Here is a 24139-nt window from a genome sequence, read left to right as displayed (position 1 = left end):
CACTGTGTCTGTGTGTGTAACTTGGAAGGTGGTGTAAAGAGATGCTGAAGGAGGGAGGATTCCTCCCATCTCTGATATTTATGAAGGGTGACACTGTTGAGTTCTAGAGCTTTCCTTTTGCAGTAGCCAGCTGGCAGCTGGTTTCATCCAACTAATTTAGAATCATCATTTCAGCTGCAAAAACATTAAGAAATACATGAGTATCAGGTAAAACTGCATCCACAGAATGCCCTGAAACAAGATGATGTTTTGGGAATTGCCATCAGTTGCCCTGGAGTACCAGCAGTGAGGGCTGGAGCCTTATGGCCAGTGTAGGCACAGCTGGCTGAAAGGAGCAGGGGCACCTGCATTTCAGTATCTTATAAACAGCCTTTCATTTGGATTGTCATGGTTTAATGACAAATGCCAGCTCAGGGAGGGTAATATCTTGGGTAGAGGTGGCAAGGGATGGAGCCAGGATAACCATTAAACTGAGCTCACTGTTAGCTCCTACCCCCTGCAGTTAGTCTTGCAAACTTGGAAGCTCCAAGATGTCAGCTGCTGAACAATGTATAAAGCATGGCATTCAGGAATGCTTTAGCAAGAGTTTCCTTCTGGATTAGTGGCCTCATACACATTCTGTAGTGGAAACAGTAGGAGAGGGGTCATCTCCCCTGCTTACAGACAAGGCCTTCCTGACACTGACACCATGCCTGGCATGACATTTCAAGTAATATGTGAGCCATTGGGGATTCCCAGGTGAGTGTCAAGAACAGCCAAAGGTTAAAAACCAACATCTCCAGGGAGATACCAAATGAACCGGTTCTGTAGAGGAAGTGTGACTGGGGGAGGGTGTGAGTAGTCTTCAAGTGTTTAAAAGCTTTTCTGCCAAGAGCAGGGTAATAAATCAGTCTTTAAATCCATGCAGGAAGTAATACATTTATGTTGCAGCAAAGAATTAAATCACACTTTTTATTTTAACTGCAAGTAAAATAAAAATCTAAATAGATTGCCCAGGAGGGCAGTCCTTATAAAGAAACTGGACAGGCGTCTGTCAGCAGTGGTTATGGTGTTGCTGATCCTGCATGGAAATGGATCAGATACATCTCCAGCCCCCTCCCAGACCGAAGTGTAAGGTGCCTTGCAGGGCTTTGGGGATCTGGCTCATTCCCTCACCGTGGTGTATTAATGAGTATGGAGCAGACTGCAGAGACAGGGGTGTGAAACTGCTTCCCTGCACCCTGCAGATCCACTGAGCTCTAAACGTTGCCTGCAGCGCACAGGAAGTGTTTCTGGTGCGAGCAGAAGTGGTGGGGCAGGGAGGCTGTGGTACCTTTGCCCTGTGGAGCCAGGGCTGGCACAGCCTTTGCCCCAGAGGAAGGGGAGGGGATGAGCACAGGCGTTAGTAGGGCAAAGGCTGTGTTGGCTGTTGCTCCTGACTCCAGCCAAGGCAGAGAGGAGGTTGCCACGCCCTCTGCACTTTTAGCTAGGCCAGCGGGGATGGAAAAAGTCTCAATGCCAAGAGAGTAAACTTTGAAGCAGGCTGGTGCCCTTTGTCCCTCTGTCTGCAGGGCAGTGACTGACCCCAGCACCCAGCTGGAGGCAGCCCAGCACATTCATGTGCCTCTGTACCCAGCCAGAAAGGCAGACACAGAGCTGGGAGCAAACTCCAGGCTCTTTGGGAAGGCAAAGGGGGCATTTGCCTCCCATCTGTGTTTTATATTCCTGGGAAGCCTCCCACCCCCATGTACGAGCAGAGCAGCCAGGAGCAGGGAGCCATGGAGCCATGCTGGGTGCTCACTACATGGGGTGCCAGGCAGCTGTGGGCATTCTGTGCCACATGCCACGGGTTTCCCTGCGTCATGCCAGCTGGTCCAGGACACACAGCAGCCTTGGACCTCTCATCTGCACTGATTATTGCCTTGTCATCTGGCATTTGTCCTCTTTCAACCACATTGTCCTCGTCTCATCAGTGTGGCTTATCTGTAGTCAATAACCAAGATCTGGCACAGCCTCATACAGGTGGTGTGGCCTTTTTTTCAGTCAGTACCACAAACAGATTTGTTAATGATGCTGGGAGTCCTCAGTAAAGAAAGAGCAGCATTTTAGTTTGGAGCATTGCTGGCAGGTCAAGGAGGGTAGCTGTTCTACAAAGCATCTGTGAGTCCACATTTGGGGAACTATGTCCCATTTTGGTCCCACCATCACAGGAGATGTCTTGACCAGAGTCTGGCCGAGGACCATTGAGAGAGTAAGGTATTTAGGGGCATGGAGCACATGCTGCACCAGCACCGACTGGAGCACAAATTCTGCTCAGAGGTGCACAGAGCAAGGATAGGAGATGTCAGGCACAAATTTCAACAGAGAAAATTCCTGCTGGATATAAGGAAAAAAATGGTTTAACCATTAGTATGGTTAGCACAGGAACTCAGACCCAGAGAGAGGGGAATCTTCTCCCTGGAGATTTTTAAGACTGCACAAAACCTAGAGTAGTCTGACCCTGCTTTGAGCAAGAGTTGATTGAGAATGAGATGATTTCCAGAGATCACTTCCAACCTGATCTTTTTCTCCATCTGTGTCTACCCCAAATGCCTAGAGCTTTCCTAATGTAGTGTCTGCCCTGACCATCAGCTAAAGCCTCCTCACCAAAAGCTTCATGAATCATCTTAGAAATTGCAAACCTGGCCAAACCAGATTGTTTCAAGCAGAATATGTCCCCCTACGTCTGCCTTCTGCTCCTTGTACTTAGTAAACTCTCCTGGGGAACCATGTTCTTGGTCTCTGTTAGGTTTCCCAACAGGATCATATCCTGGTCAATGATGAGGCATAACAGAGCTTACAGAAATACAGGAAGGTTTTAGTCTCTTAGGAAACCCTGCCAGACTCCACCTTCTCCCTATCTGCTCATGATCTGTTGCTTTTGAGGTGGTGAAGTCCAAGGGCAGCTTCTTCTCATCTTCTGTGGAAGGAATGATGTCAAACCCAGGAGCATTTCAGTGGTGATATGGCTTCTGCACTCTGCAGGGAAGGTGACAAAGGGGATTTTCTGCTGTCATCTGTTCCCAATTACAGTGGTTTCAGGGAGCTCCTTGGCTCGTTTCCACCACAATCCGTCAGCTCCCGAGCCCACGCAACAGGGAGGTGGAGCCTCGTGGTGGTGGTAGTGGCCAGAGCACAGTGCATCACCCTCACTGCACCCCGTGTGAAGGGACAGTGCAGCCACCACTCTGCTCTGCTCTGCTGGGGACAGGCTGGCCCTCGGTGAGTAGCCTGTGCCTGCTGGGTGCTCTGGAACAGCTTCAGTGGGATGAGGGAGTAAGAGGTGGCATCACCCATTCTTTCTAGAGTTCCAGAATTTCATCTGCTTCTAAGAAGAGGGGGGTCTGTGCTGGGGCTGGGAGCTGGAGCTCTATTTTCACAGGGATGAGTGCAGGCATTACCAGCAGCAGATGTGTGTGAGGGGGATGCTGACCTCAGCTGGACATCTCACCACATCCCTACCCACTGCTCTTCTGTCTGCTCCTGTCCTGCCTTCTTACCCTTCTCAGCCAGAGTCTATTCTCATGCCCATCTATTAGCATCCTGGTTGCTCTGAGTTTGCTTTGCCAGCATCCTTTATCCTGCCCGTACCACAACTTCTCCAAAACCGATGCCTCTCAATTAATTTTCTGTACCTCTGGGTGTTAAGGCTCATGAGCAGGGGAGGGCTGCATGGAGGCTTTGGTTTTACAGTTTAGCTGGTAAAAAGTCAAGCATTGGGCAATGCCACGTCCATTGCACCCATGGGAGGTGTGAGTCAGCCCAGCTGCCATGCTTGGGGGGTGCAGGGGTGAGGGGGGAGCCCAAGCCCAGCCCTGCCTTCAGGCAGAGTCTGCGCCTCCCAACTTTGCTTTGCAGGTGGATGCTCCACAATGACCGTGAAGAAGACTCAGGCTCTGCAGAATGGAAGTGCCAAGGTGAGTGCAGGGAAAGGGAGAGAGAGGAGGGCAGAGATGTACCAAGGGGGCCAGGTAGTGTGTATTGGCTCTCCTGGATGAACACCAGCCACATCTCACTCTGTCCCACATGTCTGTGCTTTCTTTTTATGGATCTTTACCTGCAGTAGTACAGAGCATCATCAAAGGGAAAGGATAAACTTTGTTGCTTGCTTGAAATTAAATAGTTAAGATTCAAAAAAGTTAACCTTGAGCAGATGGGAGCCCTGAGTGATAGCTGCCAATGGTGCCTATCCCTCATCTGTGCCCAATTCAGTTCCCAAACCTCCAGCAGTCATGGAGATTCCCACCAGGGTGGAGGGAGCACCTAAACAGTCGGGCTTGGGACATTGGAGGAGCAGGAACTGTCTCCCTGGGGACACTGCCTGTGGTGTCCCTGCTCCCTCAGTGGCAGCAGCCAGCCTGCTTGTCCTTACACAACACTCCTGGGAGACCCTCAGTGGGCTTTGAGAATTGCCCTCCTCCTCCTGTGCAAGCTGAGATCCTCAGGTCACGGCAACTCACCAAGAGCCAGCAGTGTGTGCACAATGGGGCATTCCTCAGGGAAGGGCTGTTGGCTCACCCATGTCCATCTCCTGAACCAGGAGAACGTGCTGCAGAGGGTCCTGCAGCTGCCTGTGGTGAGCTCGACCTGCGAGACCCTGCAGAGGACCTACAGCAGCACCAAGGAGGCACACCCTCTGATGGCCTCGGTGTGTGAGGTGTACGAGCGGGGCGTGCAGAGTGCTGGTGCCCTGGCCATGTGGGGCATGGAGCCCGTGGTGCGCCGGCTGGAGCCACAGTGTGAGTCCATGTGCTGAGGGGACATGGCAGGGGGGCCTACCAGAGCTTCCCCTGCTGGGACAGCAGAGCTGGCACAGCCCAGGTGCTTTTCTAACCACGCTTTTGCCCAAGACAGTCGCTGTGGCCAACAACCTGGCTTGCCGGGGCTTGGACCACCTAGAGGAGAAGATCCCTGCTCTCCAGTACCCTGTCGACAAGGTAAGTCACAGGCAGGACAATTTGGGACCCCCCAGCCCCCCTGAAGAGCCCACAGGACATCTCCTCTAGTCTTGTAGTCTTGTTTCTGGACAGTGAAGGGCTGCTGGCTGGGAAACAAGGCAGCATCTCCAAGTGACGGCTCCTCCAGCCCAAAGGATGGCTGGGGCTCCCAAATATAGATCGACCATGTCCTGTGTGCCATTCCTGCCAGCTACCTCCAGCCCAAGTTGGAGAGAGCTGTTTTGCCTCTCTTGGAGCTGTTTACTGGACATGGCTGGGGTCCCTGTGGTCCCTCTGGCTGTCCCATGGCACACCAGCAGGGCTGTTCTCCAACTCTCTGCCCACAGCTTGCATCTGAACTGAAGGAGACCATCTCCTGCCCCCTCCAAAGTGCCAAAAGCACTATTGGCAGCTCCATGGATAAGATCATAGAGCTGGCAGCAGAGGGCTATGAGGCCACCAAGAGCACAGTGGAAACAACAGCCAAATACACGAGGAAGAACTCAGTGACCCAGATGGCAGCTGCAGGGGTCGACACAGCCCTGGGAGGGCTGGAGAAGCTGATGGAATACCTGCTGCCAGAGGAGGATGAAGAAGCAGGTAGTCCTGATGCCCAAATCCCCTCTGACAGAGTCTGGTGACAACTGGCTGGGTGGCTCCTCATTTGTGGGGTGCATGGGGCAGGAGGCAGCCCCTGGATTTTGTCATAAGGCTGCCTAGGAGGGTTGTCCCACCAGGATGTAACCCTTCCACCATTCTTCTGCCTGTACTCTTCTGCCTTTAGATCAGAAGCCCAAAAAGAAGCATCTGTCAACACCAAAGGTCTCCCAGCAGAAGCCCAGCACTGCCAGTGCTCCCAGCACTCCCAGTGCTCCCAGGGCTCCCAGCACTCCCAGCACTCGCAGCGCTCACAGTGCACCCAGCACTCCCAGCACTCGCAGTGCTTCCAGCACTTACAGCACTCCCAGTACTCCCAGTCCTCCCAGTGCTCCCAGCACCCTGGGCCGGATTGGTGCTTTGGTCAGCACCGTGTCCCACCGCGCTTACCAGCAAACCACCCAAAGCCTCCAGCGTGCCAAAACCAAAGGGCAGGAGCTGGCCTCCTGGATCCCCATCCTGGTGAGTGCCAGAACCCACCTGCTGGCTTCCTCCTGCCTCATATCCTCTTTTGAATGGATTCTGCTTTCAGATGAGACATTTCAGGCTCCTTGGAGCAAATCCGAGAGCAGGGTATGTTTCCCCTGCTCAGCAGGAGAAGCTGGGGCTGGCGGTTCCTGCGTGATGTTCACATGTAACCATGTACCACATTAGTGGGACAAGTTATTTTTAGCAGGTTCCCAGTGTGTAATTGTTGATTTATGGCCTTGCCATAACATCCTTCCTAAAGCAAAAAGCCCCTGCAGAGACCCAGAGGGGAGGGGGAGAAGGAAGTGCCTCTCCTACCCCATACTGCACTGGGAACATCTTCCCTGTGCCAAAATCCCAGAGCTCCTATCTGCCCTCAGGGTTCCTCCCCAGACACACAAATGAACTCCCTGCTCCCTGTGCTCCCCTGTGAAATCCTCCCTCAGGCTAAGCAGGACAGAGTGGATGGGACCAACCAGCTCCCTCTGAGTGGCTTTTTGCTCCTCTTCCAGGGCAGCCTGGCCAAGCCGAGTGTCCCCCCAGCCCCACAGACCCGCAGTGATGGGCAGGGCAGCACAGGCTGGCTGAGCCGGCGGCAGAGCAAGGCACCAGAGCAGAAGCAGGAGAAGGCAGGGAAGCAAGACACCAACCACACCAAGGTATGGAGAAAAGCAGAGCAGTGGGCTAGGGATGCTCCAAAGCACCCTCCTACCCATGGACCATGGGATCATGGAGGCAGTTCCCCAATACCTTTGGGGACCAGGCCCCCATCCCTGCTCAACCTTGAACTGCACCTTGGATGAGGCAAGAGGGGCTTGGCAGTGGGGCAGCCCCAGCAGTCCCCCTTCCCTGATTCCCCAAAGCTGGGGTCTGTGGGCAGCCTCCGTGCCAGGCAAAGTCACCCTGGCTTGTATGTTCAAAACTCCTTTGGAGCTGTGGGATGTCAGCACTGAACTCCCTGTTGAGCCCCTGAACAGCCCTGAAAAATCCCCTGCCGCGGTCCCAGCAGCAAGGGGTGGTGTCAGCCCGTGGGGCTGGGAACAGTCTCCAGCATCGGCTCCGCTGGGACCTGGGGACGGGAAGCAGCAGGTTGGGGTCAGTGCCCTTTGCCTCTGCCTGCAGCGGAAGCACAGCCCGGAGCTGAGGGTCCCGCGGGGCCTGGAGTGAGGGGAGCTGGCGGGGACAGGGAGAGACCTTGCTGCAAAGAGCTGTGGTGGCTTTTGCAGAGCACAGAGCTGAAATCTCTCAGGCTTGGAGCTGCAGAGGGGATGGAGAACCCAGGGCCACCCCTGCCCTGCCCAGAGGGGCCGGCGGGGCAGGGGCCATGGCCAGGAGCTGAGCTGGTTTCTCTGGGCAGGCAGGGCAGGACCCCGGGCTGGTGGGCAGCGTGGCTCACAACCTGCAAACCGCCTGTGCCACCGGCATCTCCAGCGTGAAGAAGGTCCCAGCCGTGGCCTGGGATGCGGCAGAGGGGTTGATCCTCTTCACCCCCCGCAGGCTGTCCAGGGCCATGGAGACGGTGGATGCTCTGGGGGGGACCCTCGTCAGTGCCCCCAAGCATCTGCTGGGCACCCTGTACAGCTATGTGCCGGTGAGTTTGTCCCCAGCCAGGCCCTGTCCATCTCCAGCAAACCCCATTTTGCTTAATCTCCTCCCATGAGCCCCCCAAAGCTCCAGAAAATGTCAAGGGGTACTAGACTGGTGGGATGAGGTGCTGTGAAGACACCTCAGTCCAACCCTGCTCCTGAGCATCCCCCAAGCCATGACAGTGAGTCCCCCAATAGAACAAACAGTTCAGACAGTGGTGGCACCTTCACACAGCTCATGCCCGAGCCAGGGTGTGACCACATTCCTGGGAAAGTGAAAGTTCAGACTGAGACCATGTCCCCTCTCCTTTACCTCAGCCTACTGTTCTCCTGGGAACATTTCACCACCACAGCTGCTCAAGGGCTCCAAGCCACACACTCCCCTCCACTGTGGGGGCAAACTGGCTTATCCCAGCTTAAGGGGGACTGTGTAGCACATGCAGAGCAGGGCTGGCTGGTGGGTACAGCCTGGCTGGGTGCTTACCCCACCTCTCAGCTCCGCAGACAGTCAGTGAAGGAAGAAGAAGCATCCAGGGCCAACAAGACCAACGCAGAGAAGAAAGAGAAGAAGGAGGAGGAGGAGGAGACCAAGCCTGCTGCCCCTTCCACTGAGGAGAAATCCCAGCTGAGGGGTGACTGGCGGCTGTACCGTGGCCATCACCCCCTCTCCTTCCTGGGGCTCGAGGACCCCCTCTTCCTGCGGCACAACTACTACCGCAGCCCTGCCTTCGACCCCGAGTACCCATTCCCACGGAAATCCGCCTTCTCCCCCTACAACAGGCGTGTCAGCGAGGGCTCCTACCGCTTCAGCCCCGAGTCCATGTACAGCCGGGCCTACTACGGCAACTTCTACAGCCCTGCCTTCAAGAAGGACTGAGCCAGCAGGGGGACAAGCACATCCCAGCCCCTCTCACATCCCCCCAGCACGCTTTGCCTGGGCCCCTGCCAGCTGCCCACACACACCCCTGTTCCAGGACAGGAGCTTAGAGTGGTAGACAGGCCATGGGATAGCTTGCTCTGGAGTGCATCAAAGCCAGGATGGGGGAATAAAAGCAACCAAAAGCCCTGCTGCTGGAAAGAGAGTAGGAGAAGGTGGGAAATAAAAGGTGAAGATGTAGAAAGAGTGGTGAGACCAGAAGAAAGGTACCAGCCAGGGCTGGTACTAGGCTACCTTGGACCCTGCTCAGCAGATAGAGTGAACTCAGATGGGCTACACATTGAGAGCAGCACTGAGAAAGAGCAGGAAGGATGGCAAAGCTGTCAAAACCACCATAGCAAGCCTGTTTCCCCATCCTTCCTCCCTCCATCCCCCCTCCCAGGCCCTGTCCCTGGCCACGGATTGCTCCTCCATGAAGGGGCTGAAGATTCCCACTAACCTACAGGATTCACGAGTGGGAAAGCCCTGGGCACTTCCCTCCCAGCTGGTGGTGAGATGGATGGTGGGGTCAGGAAAAGGCTGGTGAGAACAGGTGGAACTCCTGGAGCCCCTCTCCCACAGGATCACCTGGCTTCCCACAACCCCACAACACCTTGTTGTATCTGCTGCAACAATAAACCTGCAATAATAAACCACCTGCCAGTCACCCCATCTGCTCGGCTGCTTTATGGGAGTGACACAGCAAGGCACAGGAACAGACTGGGGTGAGACCCCCAGCTCAGGGCCAAGGGAGTGGGTGCAGGAAACATGCTGTTCCATACCCTGTGGGTGGCTGCCAGAGGGATAGTGGATGCTCATGCCCAGCAGGGTACGTGTCTCTTCCCATGCCCCAAGTACAAATTCACAGCTCCAAGGAGCCGGGGCTTCCTGCCAAAGACAATTTATTGCATTTCCAGAAGAACACAGCAGAGAAATCAGTGTCCACACAGCACGCACAAACCCTCTTCCAACACACTGCTTTCCCAGGGCACGAAGGGAAGGGGTTTGGGAGACACAGGGAAAAGCCTCCCAGCAGCAGAAGGGTTCAGCCAGGAGCCCAGCGACCCCTTTCCCCACCTCCTGTCCTCCCCGGGGACAGGCAGCCTTACAGAAGGAGTGGCTTGGGAAGGCGCGTGGTGCGATTCCCATGCTGGGAACGAGCCCCGTGCCTGGCTTTTCCCAGGCACAGCCTGTTCAGCACTCGCCCGCACAAGGGAAACGGCTGTGATCACTGAAAGGCTGTGGGGGAGAGGGCCACAAGCAGGGCTGCTGTAAAGCAAGGCAGGGGGATGGGAGGCACCAGCCCTCACCAAGATCCTCCAGGACTGCCAGTGCAATGGGCTCTGGGGCATTCTCACGCAGTGATACACACGTGGGAATGACCAGTGCCTCCCCAGTGGAGAAACCCCCTCCTCTCCAGCCTATGGGTGCTCCAGGGTTACTGAAGGGGATCCTGAGTGTTAAACAGGAATAAGGATCCCAGGGTAGGAGTGGAGAGACAGGGAGTCATGTGCTGTCATGAGCAGGATATCCTCCCTACTGCCTACAGCCTGGGCAGCTCCTGTTGCAGGAGCTAGGGATGCTGCTGCCTGGAGCTTTGGCAAAATCACCCCATGGTTTCCAGTGTCGGAGTACAGGAGAAAGCAGGATGCTCCTAAAGAGCTGGTACAGCATAGAGATGAGACTGTCCCATGGTAGAGCCAAGAGTAACACACTACAGTCCTTGGCTGCACTGGCTGTGCATGGCAGGACCCCCAGACCCTGACATCAGGAGGACAGCAAGGAACCCATCATACTTATGGAAAGACACACACCATCTCCATGGGCACCCAGTGAGGAGGCTTGGCCCAGCTGAGCAGCACAGAGAGCAGCAACATCCATGCAGTAGCTCAGAGGGAGTCCGTTCGCTTACGGGTAAACACAGCCGACATGGTCTTGACAATGCCACGAATCCCTGTACCCTTCTTCAGGGCCAGCTTGGTGTCTGGGATGAGCTTGGCCAGTCCATGGAAGACCATGAGGGCCCCGTGATAAGCCTCAGCTGCAGAGACCTCAAAGAAACCGCAGTCTAAAGAGAGGGCCAGGAGCCGACCCTCCTCGCTGGACACCTCCCGTTGGTGGTGCAGGTCCCGTTTGTTGCCCACAATGACAATGGGCACCTTCTCCTGGCTCTGCCCCTCTTTGGCTGCCTTGATGAACTGGATTTTGAGGGGCAGGATGTTGAAGCTGGCACGGTCACAGATACTGTAGACCAGGACAAAGCTGTCTGCCCACTGGATTCGCTTCTCCTCTGAGGAGCCATCCTCTGCCTGCTCCTGGGGAAAGAGGAAAGGAAGGGTTATTTTATTGGGCTCCCTCCCTCCAGGCCTGCCTGCTAGAGGGCAATCCTGAGCCCATCGGGACAGGGATGGCTAGCGAACAGCAAAAGGGCAGAGAGAAAGAGGAGTACCAAGGAGGGCAGAGCAGCACCTGGCAGACCTCACCAATGGGGGACAATTCAGCTTTCAGCATCACACCCAAACTCCAAATTCATCCAGGTGCCAAGCACTGCAGGCTGTAGGTGATAATAGTGTGGGGACCTCAGAGCAGCACTTCTACTTCTTTAGCACAGTCCTGTATCAGTATCAGTGCTTCAGCTCCAGTGTTCTCAGCCAGAGGCCTATGGGCTATGGTAACTATTGCTACCCTGTCAGCAACACTGCTGCCCCATGCTTGGCAGGTGAGAAAGGTTCAGTCCCCTGTGAACCCTCTGATTTGAGAGCTTTGCTCAACTGGACCTCTCAGCCTGTGGTTCCCCATAGGTAACTGCCAATAAAGGGGGGTTTTGTCCCTGGGGTAGAAATGGGTGATAGGAGTAGAGCCCTCTCACCTGGGAACTGGGGACATCCCAGATGTGGAAGAGAATCTCTCGGCCATCCACAGTCAGGTTGTGGCTGTAGATGAATTCTGCCTCCCCCAAAAAAAGAAAAAAAAATAGTCATCTTCATGGTGTCACCAGCTGCCACCCTGGACTTTCTGCACCCCAGAGAAGCAGTTCTGGAGCAAAGAGATGGGTCACTGACCAGATACAACATCGAGCCCCTGAGAGTAGGCAAAGGCTCTGAAGAAAGGTAAGAAGAGGATGGGCTTCAATGAAATCCTGCAGGCAGAAGCAGGGTTGTGTCTCGACCCCAGTCCCTAATGGGAACTGGCCTGGCCCTGGCCTGGCACTCACCCATGTCTCCATACTCGCCAATAAAGCGCCGGGTCAGGAAACGCACAGTCAGAGCTGCAGAGCGAAGGATAGGAATCATCAGAACAACCCTAAACCCGGAGGATTCTCCTTTCTAAATCCAGAGCAGAGTCAGGCACCATCCCCTTGTACACTTCTGCAAGTAGGAACGACCTCTGAGTTTCCTCCAGCCACCAGCAGGTCTCTGTGTGCAGCAGAGGCACAGCGTGACCCAGAGCATCAGCAAACAGCAGCTCAGTGGAAAATACCTTTCCCTGTCACTCACCCACTGCCTACAAGGTTGTGTTCAGCTTCCCCACCTTGAACCACAGCTGCACCCCTAGGCTCAGCCCCATCTCACCAATTTGCTCTGCGGGCTGTTCCCCTGACATTGGTCCTCCTAACACTGCTGCAGTTTTCAGCCTGGTCACGGCTCCAGCTCACGGTCAGTTCTCACCTGATTTCCCTACGTTGTCTGCTCCCATGACAAGGACGTTCGCTTCCATCTTCAGGGCAGTGGGGCCAGGCACCTCCATGAGGGCAGGGTGGTCGGGGGTGAAGCTGGTGCTCCGGCGCAGGGGGAGCCGCAGCCCCATGCCGAGCGCGGCCGTGCCCGTCCGGCAGCCCCAGCCGTGCGTCCAACTCCGCTCGGCACAGCCGACAGCCCAGCGCTTCCCACGGCACCCGGGGGACCCGCGAGGCACATACCCCTCCCCGCAGCCGCAGGGGCGGTGCAGAGGGAACTGCAGGCAGCCGGATGAAAAACTTTGTCATCGCTCAGACTGTCCTGAACATACGTCAGTGGCTGAGCCGGCCCCGCCAGCCCCCAGCGCGGCGGGCGGCCGGGAAGCACCAGCTGTCCGCACCAGCTGCTCCGCAAACTGCAGCCCGGGAGGTGCTCACGCCTCCACCTCGAGCACTCTGTGCCTCGGCAGGGCCACGCAGCCCCTCGTCCCTTCCCCACGGAGATCGTGGGGATGTCTGCGAGGAGCGGAGGAGTGTGGCGGGTGCTGGGGTGTCTCGTCAGTGATGGAGCAGCTCATGAGAGATGTGAGTCCCCTGTGACTGACGGAGCATCTCATGGCTGGCGGAACTTTGTTCCACCACAGACGGAACACCTCGCGACTAACGGAGCGCTGCCTCGCACCTGAGGAAGCATCTCACGAGGGATGAAGTCCCTTGCGAGTGAGGAAGCATCCCAAGAGTGATGGAGCATCTCCCGAGTGGCGGAGCTCGCCGGGAGCACCCGGGAGCCACCGCGCGTCCCCCGCTCCCCCCGGGGGGCGGCGAGGACCGGCCGCACTCCCCCGCATCCCCCCGGCCGCCTCATCTCCCTTGGCCGCCGCATCCCCCCGGCCGCCGCATCCTCCCTCCCCGGCCGCGCCGGGAGGAGCCGCTGACGCCATCGCGGTGCGCCCGGCGCGGCCATGGCGGCGGAGGCGGCGGCGGTGCGGGTGGCGGTGCGGGTGCGGCCGCTGCTGCCCCGGGAGGCGCTGCGGGGACACCGGCCCTGCCTGCGGGCCGATGCCGCCACCGGCGAGGTGGCGCTGGGCCGCCGCCGGTTCCGCTTCGCCGCCGTGCTGCCCGAGGCGGCGGGGCAGGCGGCCGTGTACCGGGCCTGCGTCCAGCCGCTGCTGCGCGCCTTCTTCCGCGGCTTCAACGCCACCGTCTTCGCCTACGGGCAGACCGGCTCCGGCAAGACCTACACCATCGGGGAGGCCAGCGTCGGTAAGTCTCGCGGGGACCGGCGGCGCCGCGCCTGCCAGCATCCCTGCGCCACCAGCATCCCTGCTCCACCAGCATCCCTGTCCCGCCAGCATCCCTGCTCCACCAGCATCCCTGCTCCACCAGCATCCCTGTCCACCAGCAGCCCTGTCCTGCCAGCATCCCTGCTCCACCAGCATCCCTGCTCCACCAGCATCCCTGCTCCACCAGCATCCCTGTCCTGCCAGCATCCCTGTCCTGCCAGCATCCCTGCTCCACCAGCATCCCTGTCCTGCCAGCATCCCTGTCCTGCCAGCATCCCTGCTCCACCAGCATCCCTGCTCCACCAGCATCCCTGCTCCACCAGCATCCCTGCTCCACCAGCATCCCTGCTCCACCAGCATCCCTGTCCCACCAGCATCCCTGCTCTGCCACCATCCCTGCACCGCCAGCATCCCTGCCATCCCCCATTGACATGTTCAAGATCACAGTGTTTAGGTTTCTCCTCTTTCACTGCAGGACAAGTGACAGGACCTGGTCCTCCACCAGAGCTGCAGCTGGTGGTGATAGTCCTAGGTCCTGACAAACCTGAAGTAGAGGGAGATTTGCAAGTTTTAATTCTGTTAGTTTCTTTATATGAAGGGAATGGAGAAAGGGAAAACTTTCATTCTGGTTTAATGGCATTATGATTTCTTACAGAGGATGTACTGTAAATGTTGCAGTCATCTTTAGTTAATTGCATTGTTTGTAAACACTAAATTGTTTCCATACTTCTAATCTGCCTCTGTTTTCAGTCTCCCAGTTCAAGCTATCATTGCACCAAATTTAGGAATTGCCATTTTACATGGCTGGTTGAGGTAAAAGGAAAAACATTTAAAATTCAGACAGCAGAGTGCTGTGGCCAGATACAAGCAAGCTGCAAGCACAAAAAAAATCCTTCTCGGAGCTGGGAAAAGTTGTGGAGTCATGCTGGCTTCAAAGGACAGCACTGTTTAATTCTTACTAAAATGCTAAGATGCTCTTTCCTTCTTGAGGAAGGACTGGAAACAAGTAGCTTTGCTGGAATCTAGCACAGCAGTGGGATAGGATTTGCCCAAAGGTCTTGTGGCATGTTTAACCCAGGCTGTGAGGGCTGAGCTGTGGGAGAGTCGTGAGGCTGCTCCTTCCCAGCTGACGTGTGCTGCAGGCAGCTTTCTGACCACAGCTCTGTCCCCAGCCAGCGTGGGCTCTCTGGACATTCCCTGCTCTCCATGACTGTGTCATGCCTCTCTTTGCCAGCTTCCATCAATGAGGATGAGCAGGGCATCATCCCACGAGCCATGGCTGAGACCTTCAGGCTCATCGATGAGAATGACCTGATCGACTACACGGTCAGAGTGTCCTACCTGGAAGTGTACAAGGAGGAGTTTCGGGACTTGCTGCAGGTGGATACAGCCAGCAAAGACATCCAGATCCGGGAGGATGACAAGGGGAACATTGGTACGTGTGGCTGTGCACAGGCTCCTTGTCTCCCCATGTTGTAGGCTAGAGCTGGGTTATCTATCCATGAAGGCAGAGCCACATCTCTCCCTCCATCCCTTTGTCTCCTGCAGCAGTTTGCTGTGCTTAGTCCTGAAAGCTGGTCTGGGCAGGGCACAGCACCAGGCTGTGCAGAGGAGCTGCATTCTCAGGCAGCCCATCCCTCCCAGCCACAGCTGCCTTTGCTTTGCAGTGCTCTGCGGCGTGAAGGAGTCCGAAGTGGAAGGGCTGGACGAGGTGCTGAGCCTGCTGGAGATGGGGAACACGGCCAAGCACACGGGAGCCACCCACATCAACAGGCAGTCGAGCCGCTCGCACACCATCTTCACAGTGACCATGGAGCAGCGGCGTGGGGCTGGCTGGCTGCCCCTGCACCACCACCCCCCTGCTGTCCCTGCCGCCGGACAGGTCCTGGTGTCCAAGTTTCACTTTGTGGACCTGGCGGGCTCAGAGCGAATTGTGAAGACTGGAAACACAGGGGAGAGGCTGAAGGAGAGTATCCAGATCAACTGTGGCCTCCTGGCCTTGGGCAATGTCATCAGTGCCTTGGGAGATCCTCGAAGAAAGACCACCCACATCCCGTACAGGGACTCCAAAATCACCAGGTACCACTGGGACCAGGACCTCCCATGTCTCAGTTTACAGATCTGCCCTCTCTGTGGGTTTTCATGTAGGGAATCTCGAGGAGCAATGAGACCAGGGTAGAAATGACAGGCCTAGCTCATTGCAGTGCTGGAGATGAGGCTTGCATGATTCATGCCACTGAAGCTGAGATGAGGTGTCACTGTGGGTTATCCTGTCCTTTCTGCCTACAGAATATAAAAAATTCTGCAGGGAATAAGAAATAGGCTTGTTTAATGGTCTACAGTTAGTTCTTAGCTCAAGCAGGTGGCCTTTGCAATCTCCAGCAGGACCCCTGGCAGCACAGTGATCACAGAGTCAGGGTGCTCCCAGCCTCAGGAAATATTTGGATGGAAACTTGGCAAGGTGCAAACTATTAATCCTCTGCTTAGTGATCCACTCACCTCACTAGTGCCAAACCAACTACAGAGCAAGAATGTCATTTTCCTTGGGTTTAACCTCTGAAAAGGGTTGAAAACATTCTGTTTCCTACGTTGTTTTGTATTTCCACTATTTTAATCCTTGTGCTTTTCCTTAGGATCCTGAAAGACTCTCTGGGGGGGAACGCCCAGACTGTGATGATCGCCTGCATCAGCCCATCATCCTCTGACTTTGACGAGAGCCTCAACACGCTGAATTACGCCAACCGGGCACAGAACATCCAGAACAGGGCAGTGGTGAACTGCCGCAAGGAGACGGAGCACATCGAGGAGCTCCACCTGCAGATCAAGAACCTGCAGAAGGCGCTGGAGCAGCGGCAGCGCTCCGAGACGCGCATCATCCACCGCTCGGCCAGCAGCAAGCGCCAAGCGCCGGACGCCACGGCCCGGCTGCTGGCCGAGTGCGCCCATTACCGCACCTGCACCGACGCCGCGTACCGCCTGCTCATGGAGCTCCAGGAGGACAGCAACCTCACCGTGGAGCAGATCCTGCGCGTGAAGGAGTGGCTGTGCGCCGTGGAGAGCGAGAGGAGCGAGCTGACCTCAGCCGGGCTGGATAGCGGCATTGAGAGCACCTCCATGGAGGAGCAGGGCCCCGAGGCACAAGGCTCGAAGCTGGCAAAAGCTCAGGTAACAGTGGGGTGTTGCAGCTCTGAGGTTGGGTTCATCTCGTGGCCACAGCAGCCCCGGCATAGCATGATGGAAGGGTTGGGAGAGGAGGAGATGTTGCCTGTCCAGGAGGCCTAGGGAGGCAGGAGGACATGGTCCTCCCAGCAGGCAGGGAGAAATTGGATTCAGCTGCAGCTGAGAGAGTTATTGCACAGGAAAAATCTGGGTCTGCAGAGCTGTTGTGTCCTTGCAGAGTCCAGCATGGGAAGGGAAGGACAAAGGTGGGTGCTGATGCTGCCTCTCTTTTATTTTGGGGAGCAGGTGAGTACCGAGAAAAAGTGTGAGTCCACCAAAGATGAGCAGCTGGCCAAGCTGCAGAGGCAAGTGGAACGCCTGGAGGAGGAGAACCGTGATTTCCTGGCTGCCCTGGAGGATGCTATGGAACAGTATAAGCTGCAGGTATTTCTGGGCTCTGCTCTCTTTGTAGGGACCTGTCCCACTCCTCTCCTGCCTTCCCAGGGGTGCTTAAGCCAACTTTCAAGTTTCTCTGCAGTAGCTCTGATATCAACACGTATGTAACCACATTTTTCTCACTGTTTCCTAGAGTGACAAACTGCAGGAGCAGCAGGATAAGATCTCAGAGCTGCACGTGCGCTTGGAGATGGCAATGCCAAACCTGTGTGTGCCTGGACTGCTGGAAAATCTTCACCTGGTCACTGCCAGCCAGAGACCTCACACGGCCCCACTGGATACTGCCCCATCCCACGGCCTTGGTGGGGTTCCCTCGGGGCTGCTTCCTGAGCAGAGTGGAAGAGCTCTCTGCAGGAAGGTGAGGGCATGAGGCTGTGCCATTGAAAAACTGCTCCCTCTTCACTTGGCTGCTCTCCAGCGTAGGAGTTGCTTTTTCCCTGCTGTTGAACGTGACCCTTGTCAGAAGTGTAGTCCAGAGGACTGTGCTTGATGTTCAAATCTGGAGTTTTACAACTCTGGCAAAAACAGCCCAGCTTCAAAACTGAGGCTTTTACTTTGATGTTACGGGTGAGTCCCAGATTTGTTCAGTGTCAGCAGAGGGCAGGAGCACAGGCAACTGGGTCTGGCAGCACACCAGTTCCCCTGAAAATACACTCAACTCCATTTTGTTGCTTTTCTTTATGTCTAGCAATGATGCTCAGCTGGGAGCTGTTTTTGCTAACACTTGCTCACACAGCTTGTTTTGTCTCCCCAATTCTGTGCCCCAGAAGCTCAGCAGCAACTCCTCCTTGCAGGAAGAGCCAGCAGGCTGGCACCCAAACCACACACAGTGCCCAGTGGGTGATCCCGAGGTCAGAGATGTGGTGCTGAAGAGGGAGCTCAGCCAGGACTTGGAGAAGCCATCAGAACTGTCCTCGGGAGAGGAGGTGGAGGAATGGGAACGGAAACGGTCCCTGTCCCAGCGCCGGTGAGTTGAGGCTGTCCCAGCCCTGTGTGGTGCCCTGGCAGTGACCAGGCTGCGCTACCTCTGGAGCTCAGCTCTCATGTCTGATGTGGGGGCAAATGCTGCCTGTGGGGTCAGTGATGCTGCTGAGATACCTTTCTGCTCCCTGCAGAGCTAATTACCATCTTTCCTGACCTCAGCTATTGTTTCCATCTCCTTCTGAAGCCTGTAGATTGTGAGGGTCCTTACTGGGAACAGTTTTAGTAGTGCCCAGACTCAACTGATCAATTTTCTTCTCCTAGAAATGGGATTCAAAATTTGAGCAAGAAAGAGATTTTGAAGTTGAACGAGGAGCCAAGTGGAAGCAATGCCCACTCAATTCAGGAGGAGCAGGTGGAGCTGTCAAAAGGCAAGTAGCAACCATAGGTTGTTCGACAATCTTCCATGGGCTGGCAGTGCTTCACTGGGTGATCTTCATGTCCCCCCTGGATCAGCCCAGAGGACAAAAATGGAGCAGTTGACAGTCCAGCTACTTTTGTGTCGTTGTTGAGCCGCTAGCAGAGAAGGAAAGCCCCAATTCTCAGCGTGGCATAGAAAAAAGTACTTTATTGTTTGAATCCAACATATATATAGAGTTTTCAAAGGTCACCCAGATTGGTCAGTCAGAAACCTCCCCCTAGGCTTGATTGGCCAGGTCTGCACCATCCAAATCTTGGGACAATGTTTTTAATAACATCCAAACTTTATCTTTGTTTATAAAACACAAAAAGAATTCTCATGGGAAAGACCTGTGCTAGCCAGACTTTTGTTAGCAAGAAACTTGAACTCTAGGGGCTGGCAAGGATGAGTGTTTTGGCGGAAGCTGCAGCTGATTTTGGGCAATGCTGTGCCAGACTCTGGCTGCAGATCCAAGATCAGATAGTCCTTCTGTCACCCAGCTGCTGAGATAGCACTTTCCTTACCTAGGAATCTGTGTTCCAGAGGTCTGTGGGAAGCGGGAGTCACTGCTTGGCTCCTGGGAGCGCCTGCCAGGGAAGGACTCTGAGTGGAGGCTGGTGCAAGCACAGCAGAAGATCCGAGAGCTGGCAATCAACATCCGCATGAAGGAGGAGCTGATCACAGAGCTCGTTAAGACAGGTGCAGAGCTGCTGGTGGGAATATGTGTCCATTTCCCATAAAATCTCCTCCTAGTCATGGTGCTTGGTCTCTGCTTCCATCCTCATCTCTCCCTGTGTTGCTTGTGCTCAGTTTCTTCCCCTATAAGCAGCAGAGCCTTGTTTCTCCATCCCTCCAGCTGACAGAAACGCTTCCCACTGGTTTCTCCCTTCTCTGGAGTGCCTGAGGAAAAGGGAACATTCAGTCTCTGTAGCCAAAAATACTTGGGGAGAGGGAGGAAGGGTCAGGATCCTGGCTGTGAGAGAGGGGGCTGTGTTGCAGGCAAGGACGCCCAGGCTCTGAACAGGCAGTACAGCCAGAAGATCAGTGAGCTGGAGCAGGAAGCAGAGCAGGTGCGGGCAGAGCTGAGCGACAGCCAGAAGCAGCTCCAGGAGCTGGAGGGCAAAGAGCCGTGGGACCCTGGGGAGAAGCGCAAGCTGCAGGAGTATCGCACACGCGTGGCTGCCGCGCAGAGCAAGGCACAGGTGAGGGGGAAGGGCTCTGCCCACCCTGTGCTGAGCAGGGCAGAGCTGGGGGCATCTCTGCAAAGGGCACTGGGGAGATGTCGAGGCCAAGGGCTGTTTTCACCCTCTGGCAGGTTCTGTGCAGGAAGAAGCAGGCGACAGAGAGGTTGGTGTCGCTCTCGGCGCAGAGTGAGAAGCGTGTGCAGGAGCTGGAGAGGAACATTCAGCTGATGAGGAGGCAGCAGGGGCAGCTGCAGCGGCGGCTGCGCGAGGAGAGCGAGCAGAAACGGCGGCTGGAGACGGAGGTGAACAAGGGACAGCACCGAGTCAAGGTAGGAGAGGGCAGGAGCAGCTGTGCTTCTGTGCTGTTTGTGAGGATGACAGTGGTGGGCTCTGATGTGGTCTGTGATTGTCTTGGAGAGCATGGAGATGGAGAGTATCCAAAGAGATAGAGAACATAACCTGTCCCTCAGCCCCTGACCATAGGGCAAACATCTCCCACCCCCTCCATGCTTATGGCTGCTCTTTCACACCCAGGAGCTGGAACTCAAGCATGAGCAGCACCAGAAAATCCTGCGCATCAAAACAGAGGAAATTGCGGCTTTCCAGAGGAAGCGGCGGAGTGGCAGCAACGGTTCTGTGATCAGCCTGGAGCAGCAGCAGGTACAGAGTGAGCCTGCCTCCTCTTTCCTGGACAGAGGAGATGCTTGGCAGACTGCAGGCTGATGGGGAAGATCTGAAAACAGGGACATGAGCCCATGACATCCTTGAGAATTACAGTCCATAATACCATTTGCATCTAGTAGCAGAGGACTTAAGATCTTGTCTTACCCCCAGGACCAGGATCTCGTCTAAATCCTAGCATTGGTAAAGAAGCTTTGAAATTTTGTCTGTTAGCAGAAGGGTCATGGGAGATGTGCCCTCCAAGAACTCCTTGGCAGCTGGGAATTTAATTTAGGTCTGCCTCTTGGAGGAGCTGGAAGGATAAAACCAGCAGAGTCCGGGCTGTTAGCAGAGATGGAATCAAGACTCTTGTTGTGATCTCAACTCCACTGCTCTTTAGTCCAGCAGTCCTGGGCATTGCTGCTGCTATCTGCACGCACATACATGCCCTTTGCCTCTCCTTCCATCAGAAAATTGAGGAACAGAAGAAGTGGCTGGACATGGAGATGGATAAAGTTCTCGAGCAGCGCCGGGCGCTGGATGAGCTGGAAGATGAGCTGAGGAAACGGGAAGCTATTGTGGCCAAAAAGGAAGCCCTGCTGCAGGAGAAGAATGGCCTGGAGAGCAAACGGCTGCGCTCCAGCCAGGTAGGGACAAGAGTGTGACACCTCAACAGCTTGCTGGATTTCCAGCAGAGCTGGAGGCTGGAAGACCTGGGTGCCATCCTGGGTCTGCCAGAGAGCTGCAGACCAGGACAAGGTGGTGTTGGGAAGTGGGTATGAAATCTGTCTCTGTGGAAGAGTCTGGTTGTGCTGTGCTTCTGAGCTCATTGGTTGGGTAGCCCTTGGCTTATGTGTGCCTAGGGGGTCACTTGACCTACAGAGGGAGTAGAACGGGGCTGAGGGCCTGACTTGCCTTCAGAGCAGATCCCCTTGAGCATCCTCTGCTGCAGGCCCTGACAGATGATATAGTGCGTGTGTCCAGCCGCCTGGAGCACCTGGAAAAGGAGCTGAGTGAGAAGAATGGGCAGCTGCGTCATGGCAGTGCCCATGACCAGCAGCAGATCCGCCAGGAGATCAACAGCCTGCGCCAGGAGAAGGACCAGCTGCTCAAACAGAGGCTGGAGCTCGACAACAAGCTGCGTCAGGGCACCCTGCTGTCCCCAGAGGTACCTCTGCTGGGGTTGGGGAGTGTGAGGTTGTAGGAGAGAAGTAAAAACCTGAGCACAAGTTTGTTAGCAGATGCTCCCCACATCCCAAACTCTGCATATCCCAGCTTCTCACCAGCACTATTGAGATGGTGAGGTTAGGGCAGGGTGAGACAGAGCAAACCCTTTGCTCCCTAGTAACTGCAGCTCTGCCCTGGCAGGAGGAACGGATCTTGTTCCAGCTGGATGAGGCAATCGAGGCTCTGGATGCAGCCATTGAGTACAAGAATGAGTCCATCACCTGCAGGCAGCGAGTCCTGCGGGCCTCAGCCAGCCTGCTGTCCCAGTGTGAGATGAACCTCATGGCCAAGCTCAGCTACCTCTCCTCCTCCGAGACCCGAGCTCTGCTCTGCAAGTACTTTGACAAGGTGGGAGACAACTGTCCTCTATGCTCATGGGAGCTGTATTTCATTTACTGGCTATTAGTGATTACATTATTAGCCAGCCAGAACACATAATGAACAGAACACAGCTTGAAAGTACTTGTTAACAGAAATGATGATCTGATCAAACTCTTGTTTTCCTCAGTTTCTAGCTTTCTCCTTGCATCATACTGTAGTTTTGCCCTGTAAAGTCAGGCCACAAAGCCACAGCACCATGACCCCAGCTGGGAGAGGGGCTTAACTAGTCATAGGATGCATGGATCCCTGCGGTGGCTCTGCCACATCGGTGCAGCCACACCTTGCTCTTCCCTCCACGAGGCAGCTCTGACATCCCAGCACTACTAACCTTTGTAAGCTGTACCAAAAAACTAACTTGACTAAAGCTCGGGGTGGGGCAGGAAATCTTCCCAGGCGTGAAGGAGCTGAGGTTGTTCCTTGCTCTTGGGCCCTGGCCAGGTGGTGACACTGCGAGAGGATCAGCACAGGCAGCACATTGCCTTCTCGGAGCTGGAGATGCAGCTGGAAGAGCAGCAGCAGCTGGTGTACTGGCTGGAGGCAGCCGTGGAGCGCCAGCGCCTGGAGATGGATCGCCAGCTCACCCTGCAGCAGAAGGAGCACGAGCAGAACATGCAGTTACTGCTGCAGCAGAGCCGTGGTAACCCTCCAGCTCCCCACAGGGGCAGCAGTGCCACTGCTTCTGTCTTTCACAGGGCTCCCAGAATGAAATGGCTTTGTTTTTCCTTGTAGAGCACATGGACGAGGGGCTGGCCAGCAGCAAGCTGCAGTATGAGGCAAGGATTCAGGTGCTGGAAAAGGAGCTGAGCCGTTACATGTGGGCAAACCAGGAGCTGAACCAGAGACTGAGTAACATGAACCTCCATCCTGGGCAGACCAAAGGTGAGAAGAAACCCAGGCTAGGGCTTTGCTGTTCTGCCAAGTTAAAAGGGAGATTGGATTCCCATCCGTGGCAGTGAGAGCTTGGAGCAGTGCACAGGTCCTTCAGCAACTGCTATACAGGCATCAATTTTGATGAGAAAAGTAGAGATCCTGATACTCACTTCACTGTACCCTTTTTCCCAGCAGGGATGGAGAGAAGCATTCACGGTGCTGGGGACAGAGCTGCCCCTGAGCTCAGGACCTGTGAGGTATCCAGCCTCAGGGAACAACCTGTGCCACTGGCTGTGGCTGAAGAGAGCCCTCGGGTCAGGGATGAGAGCAGGGATCTGGTGCATGCTCCTTTGCCCTCGACGTGGAGACGTTCCTCGCTGCCCAACGACAGCCCCGGTGACCTTCGGCAGAGGGAGGCAGAGCACTCGCTGAGAGCAGGGCAGCCCCACGAGCTGCACCCTCCCCGCAGCCTGGCTGCTGCTCCCAAGCCCCGCAGGGAGCTGCGCAGAGCCAGCCTGAACGTGAGCCCAGTGCCTTATCACCCAGCCATGATAGACGTGAGGAAAAACCCGCTCTAGACACATGCTTAACGCTCCCCTGGCACAGAGCAAGGCGCAGCAAGGAGGAGCTGACCTGAGCTTGAGAGCCCTCCTGCCCTGCAAGCCAGCCTGGCTACAATCCTGTTACATTTCAGAGGCCTGAGGAAGAGAAAGATGTGACTTGTCACGATAAAGGAATTGAGTGTGTAAGGTGTGGGAGCATCAGCCTACATTCTCCATGTTGCTGCCAGTCCAGGCAGCACGGAGAGGATGCTTTTCCTCTGCTCCCTCAGCAGCTTAAACACTGTGAGGCAGGAGACACCTTTCTAGGCTTCTTAACACTAAAAACTTGTTTACAATTTACAAACCTGGGCTGAAGGGCTTGCACAGCCCTGGCAGCCTTGGAGGGAGATGCTCTGCAGTCCTGCAGAATTTGTATATAGATTTTTGTAGTACCGTTGGGTTTTTTACATTTCTACTATAACTTTTCTAATAAAGCAGAGTGAGTTTTATGAAATGGTTATGTGAGGGGCCACTTACTCTGGGTATGTAGGAGAGGAGTTGTATTTAAATCTCACTGCATGGGAAGTCAGCTGCTGTCCCAGTGTTGCCCTAATGTTTAAATATCTGCTTTAAGTAGTCCAAGCCAGATCTGGTAGGTCTCCTGTTTTAAGTTGCCACAGGAAAAGCATCTCCAGGCAGCAGCAGCAGCATTGTCTGAAACATCCATGATAAAAGTAA

General features: G+C 55.4%; 3 protein-coding genes across 4 annotated transcripts; 2 read left to right on the top strand and 1 right to left on the bottom strand.

The window, feature by feature from the left end:
- The first annotated feature begins 3020 nt into the window (after nt 1-3020).
- On the top strand, nt 3021-9249 carry PLIN1 (perilipin 1). The gene is made up of 9 exons (XM_085070450.1): nt 3021-3240; nt 3877-3935; nt 4559-4757; nt 4873-4955; nt 5303-5555; nt 5740-6074; nt 6593-6739; nt 7438-7671; nt 8163-9249. Exons 2-9 carry the CDS (start codon nt 3891-3893, stop codon nt 8541-8543), a joined length of 1677 nt encoding a protein of 558 aa, XP_084926576.1. The 5' UTR covers nt 3021-3240; nt 3877-3890; the 3' UTR covers nt 8544-9249.
- A 218-nt stretch (nt 9250-9467) lies between these two features.
- Nucleotides 9468-13099, bottom strand: LOC146432647 (ras-related and estrogen-regulated growth inhibitor-like protein). Of its 2 annotated transcripts, XM_085070446.1 has the most exons (4): nt 12251-13097; nt 11797-11850; nt 11452-11528; nt 9468-10897 (listed from the first exon to the last, which is right to left on the bottom strand). In XM_085070446.1, the coding sequence occupies exons 1-4, from the start codon at nt 12387-12389 to the stop codon at nt 10472-10474; spliced, it is 696 nt and encodes a 231-aa protein (XP_084926572.1). In that variant the 5' UTR covers nt 12390-13097; the 3' UTR covers nt 9468-10471. The 2 variants fall into 2 exon arrangements, with proteins under 2 accessions (XP_084926572.1, XP_084926573.1); XM_085070447.1 differs by lacking the exon at nt 11797-11850 and having other exon boundaries at nt 12251-13099.
- A 105-nt stretch (nt 13100-13204) lies between these two features.
- On the top strand, nt 13205-23915 carry KIF7 (kinesin family member 7). Its single transcript, XM_085070449.1, has 18 exons — nt 13205-13521; nt 14776-14976; nt 15209-15620; nt 16175-16706; nt 17007-17144; nt 17290-17514; nt 17924-18123; nt 18402-18508; nt 19081-19236; nt 19537-19739; nt 19853-20050; nt 20256-20381; nt 20852-21028; nt 21334-21549; nt 21750-21956; nt 22428-22626; nt 22719-22868; nt 23052-23915. Exons 1-18 carry the CDS (start codon nt 13221-13223, stop codon nt 23435-23437), a joined length of 4134 nt encoding a protein of 1377 aa, XP_084926575.1. The 5' UTR covers nt 13205-13220; the 3' UTR covers nt 23438-23915.
- The last annotated feature ends 224 nt before the right edge of the window (nt 23916-24139 follow it).

This window comes from Lichenostomus cassidix, chromosome 10, assembly GCF_008360975.1.
Source record: "Lichenostomus cassidix isolate B80296 chromosome 10, HeHo_3.0, whole genome shotgun sequence".
Classification (NCBI taxonomy): domain Eukaryota; kingdom Metazoa; phylum Chordata; class Aves; order Passeriformes; family Meliphagidae; genus Lichenostomus; species Lichenostomus cassidix.
The sequence above is the reverse complement of the archived record's forward strand: the minus strand, read 5'-3'. Positions and strand labels throughout refer to the sequence as shown.

Excerpts from the sequence above, each read along its gene's own strand:
- PLIN1 (XM_085070450.1), top strand. The coding sequence starts at position 3,891 with ATGACCGTGAAGAAGACTCAGGCTCTGCAGAATGGAAGTGCCAAG. Across the intron at positions 3,936-4,558 it reads TGCAGAATGGAAGTGCCAAG|GAGAACGTGCTGCAGAGGGT; the intron begins GTGAGTGCAGGG and ends CTCCTGAACCAG. Across the intron at positions 5,556-5,739 it reads AGAGGAGGATGAAGAAGCAG|ATCAGAAGCCCAAAAAGAAG; the intron begins GTAGTCCTGATG and ends TTCTGCCTTTAG.
- LOC146432647 (XM_085070446.1), bottom strand. The coding sequence starts at position 12,389 with ATGGGGCTGCGGCTCCCCCTGCGCCGGAGCACCAGCTTCACCCCCGAC. Across the intron at positions 11,529-11,796 it reads TGGCGAGTATGGAGACATGG|AATTCATCTACAGCCACAAC; the intron begins GTGAGTGCCAGG and ends TGGGGGAGGCAG. Across the intron at positions 10,898-11,451 it reads GGGATGTCCCCAGTTCCCAG|GAGCAGGCAGAGGATGGCTC; the intron begins GTGAGAGGGCTC and ends CTCTTTCCCCAG.
- KIF7 (XM_085070449.1), top strand. The coding sequence starts at position 13,221 with ATGGCGGCGGAGGCGGCGGCGGTGCGGGTGGCGGTGCGGGTGCGGCCG. Across the intron at positions 13,522-14,775 it reads CATCGGGGAGGCCAGCGTCG|CTTCCATCAATGAGGATGAG; the intron begins GTAAGTCTCGCG and ends TCTCTTTGCCAG. Across the intron at positions 18,509-19,080 it reads GCAGGTGGAGCTGTCAAAAG|AGGTCTGTGGGAAGCGGGAG; the intron begins GCAAGTAGCAAC and ends TCTGTGTTCCAG.